The sequence below is a fragment of the Volvox carteri genome, assembly GCF_000143455.1.
Source record: "Volvox carteri f. nagariensis unplaced genomic scaffold VOLCAscaffold_68, whole genome shotgun sequence".
In the NCBI taxonomy this organism is placed as follows: Eukaryota; Viridiplantae; Chlorophyta; class Chlorophyceae; order Chlamydomonadales; family Volvocaceae; genus Volvox; species Volvox carteri.
Window position 1 is genome coordinate 280062 of NW_003307611.1, and position 2082 is coordinate 282143.

At 55.6% G+C, this 2082-nt stretch overlaps 1 protein-coding gene across 1 annotated transcript in view; it reads right to left on the minus strand.

Annotated features, from left to right (window-relative positions):
- VOLCADRAFT_98108 (uncharacterized protein) overlaps positions 1-2082 on the minus strand; it is a gene marked incomplete at both ends in the record, with an annotated part of 24042 nt that overhangs the window by 16185 nt on the left and 5775 nt on the right. Inside the window, 3 exons of the mRNA XM_002957032.1 lie at positions 440-570; positions 1565-1682; positions 1757-1829. Coding sequence (XP_002957078.1) covers positions 440-570; positions 1565-1682; positions 1757-1829 — 322 coding nt within the window. The remainder of the gene's footprint in view (positions 1-439; positions 571-1564; positions 1683-1756; positions 1830-2082) is intronic.

Below are 2082 nucleotides of genomic sequence, written 5' to 3' on the forward strand. Positions count from 1 at the left end.
GGGGGGGGGGCTGAAATATGTGGAAGTGCGTGGGGTGGGCAGGGAGGGAGGAAGAAGGGCGGGGGGGATCATATGCAAGGTCTGGAAAAATAAGCGTCAACTGTCCCCCGACGTCCAAAGCCCGGGGGAGAGGGTGGGTAAGAGGCAAGGTCCCCCGCCGGACTGCTCCGAAACCAGCTCTGCCTAAGGAAATAGCTTCATAAGTGCCACAAGTCCATCTTGAACCGCCCCGCCCTGAAACCATTTCGGAGGCACCGACTCTAAAAGCACACCGCTCAACATGACCATCCGCCGCCACGAAACCCTGGAAATCCTGTGTCCCCCTTCGCCACTCTCTCCCACACCCTACACCCCGCTCCCCCATTTCCCCTCTCCCCCCCACACACACACCACCCCCTCACCACCCTACCAATCCCCCTCTCTCCCCCCCCTCACTCACCATATCCACCACAGACTGGCTAGACAGGAACTCGAACACGCCGTCCGAGGCGATGACGATGAAGGGGTGCTGAGCGGACAGCTGCTTGGTGACCACCTCCGGCTCGGCAAACACACCAATACGTTCCGCAGCTGATGAAGGAGTTTGGGGGGGGTTGGGGGGTTTTGGGGTTTTGGGGGCCAAGGATGACGATGGTGAGCGTAGGTGTGAGTTATTCACGAGTTTCTGTTTTAATACAAAAAGCTTTGTTTGCTTTCATAACTAGGACACATAGACTTCGTAGCGGTCACCGTGTTTGGAAAGCGTAACAGTTCACTAGTATAGCAATACAAAGTTTTTCTTAAATGTTTGATTCAAAAAATAGCCGAAACTCGCCGATAACATAAAAGAGTTTGCATACTAGTATACATGCTAACACGCGACGAGGTACGACGCGCCCGGGGGGGGGGGGAGGCGGGAAATCACGTACACATAAGCCGGGATGCGGAGGTAGGATACGGTGCGGGTACGGTGCGGGTACAGTACGGCACGGGGTACGGCAGTTTAGGGATCTGACAAGCGAACACATCTTAGATCCATTATTGTGGTTCGCTTTTCCAAGGGTGCAACATGCGCACGATGATCATGACCGAGGTCCCACCCCCTTGGGCGCACTAGCCAGGTTCCTCTAGGAAGTCTGGGAGACCCGGCACGTTGCTCTATGGCGCTTCATGCTCAAGCGGACGAGGGAGGACGATGATGATCCACCATGTAACCGCACTAGAAACGATTTACTGTCCATGGCCCCCCCCCAATGGCTTTTACGGACAACCCCGCACTGGTGCGGAACTTGTAACTAATGTAACTAATGTAACTAATGTAACTAATTTATCTTTGCCTACAAGAGTGTGTCGCCCCGCGGGAGCCACAAACCACACAAGGTGCACCAACAGCGCACTGCTGCCTACTTCTTACTTCTTACTGTTTGTCATCGCATCTAGATAAAACGTGTTAGTTATACAACTAACAACGAGTAACCAACCCCGGGGGGGTGTTCCCCACTCCTTCTTCCTCCTCTGGCCTCGGCGCAACGTCTTTCCCCCCACTCCCTGCAACACAAACAAACATACACACAGACGCACTCACCGCTGTCCCCAATGCTCCTGGTGAAGGCCGTACCCGGGTACGTGGCGTTGGGGGCCCACAGCCGGGGGGGGTCTCCGTCGTCCTCCTCCTCCGTGCCCCAGGACTCAACATTGGGATCCTGGGGGGGAGGGCAGTGGGGGTGGGAGGGTGGGTAGTTGAGTGGGGTGGGGTGAGGGGTCAGAGGCGAACCACCGGCGAATGAAGCAGATATACTCTAGGGATAGATGGATAGCCCTCCAGGAGAAGAGACAAACAGGGAACAATGCTGCATGATACCAGAGATGTAAGGGGGGTAGAGAAGGGGGGGAAAGACGAACACGAGCGAATGAAGCTGGTGCCAAGGAAAGACTGAGAAGGGGGGGAAAGGGAAGGGATAGGGAAGGGAAGGGGGGAAAACACAAGGTAAGAAATGTGTCGCACAGGGAAGGGAAGACACATTTTTGGACAGTACCGCCGGGGGGGCGCTACATGTCCTGCCTGAAAACTAGGACCGTACCCCTCCACCGTTGACACACCCA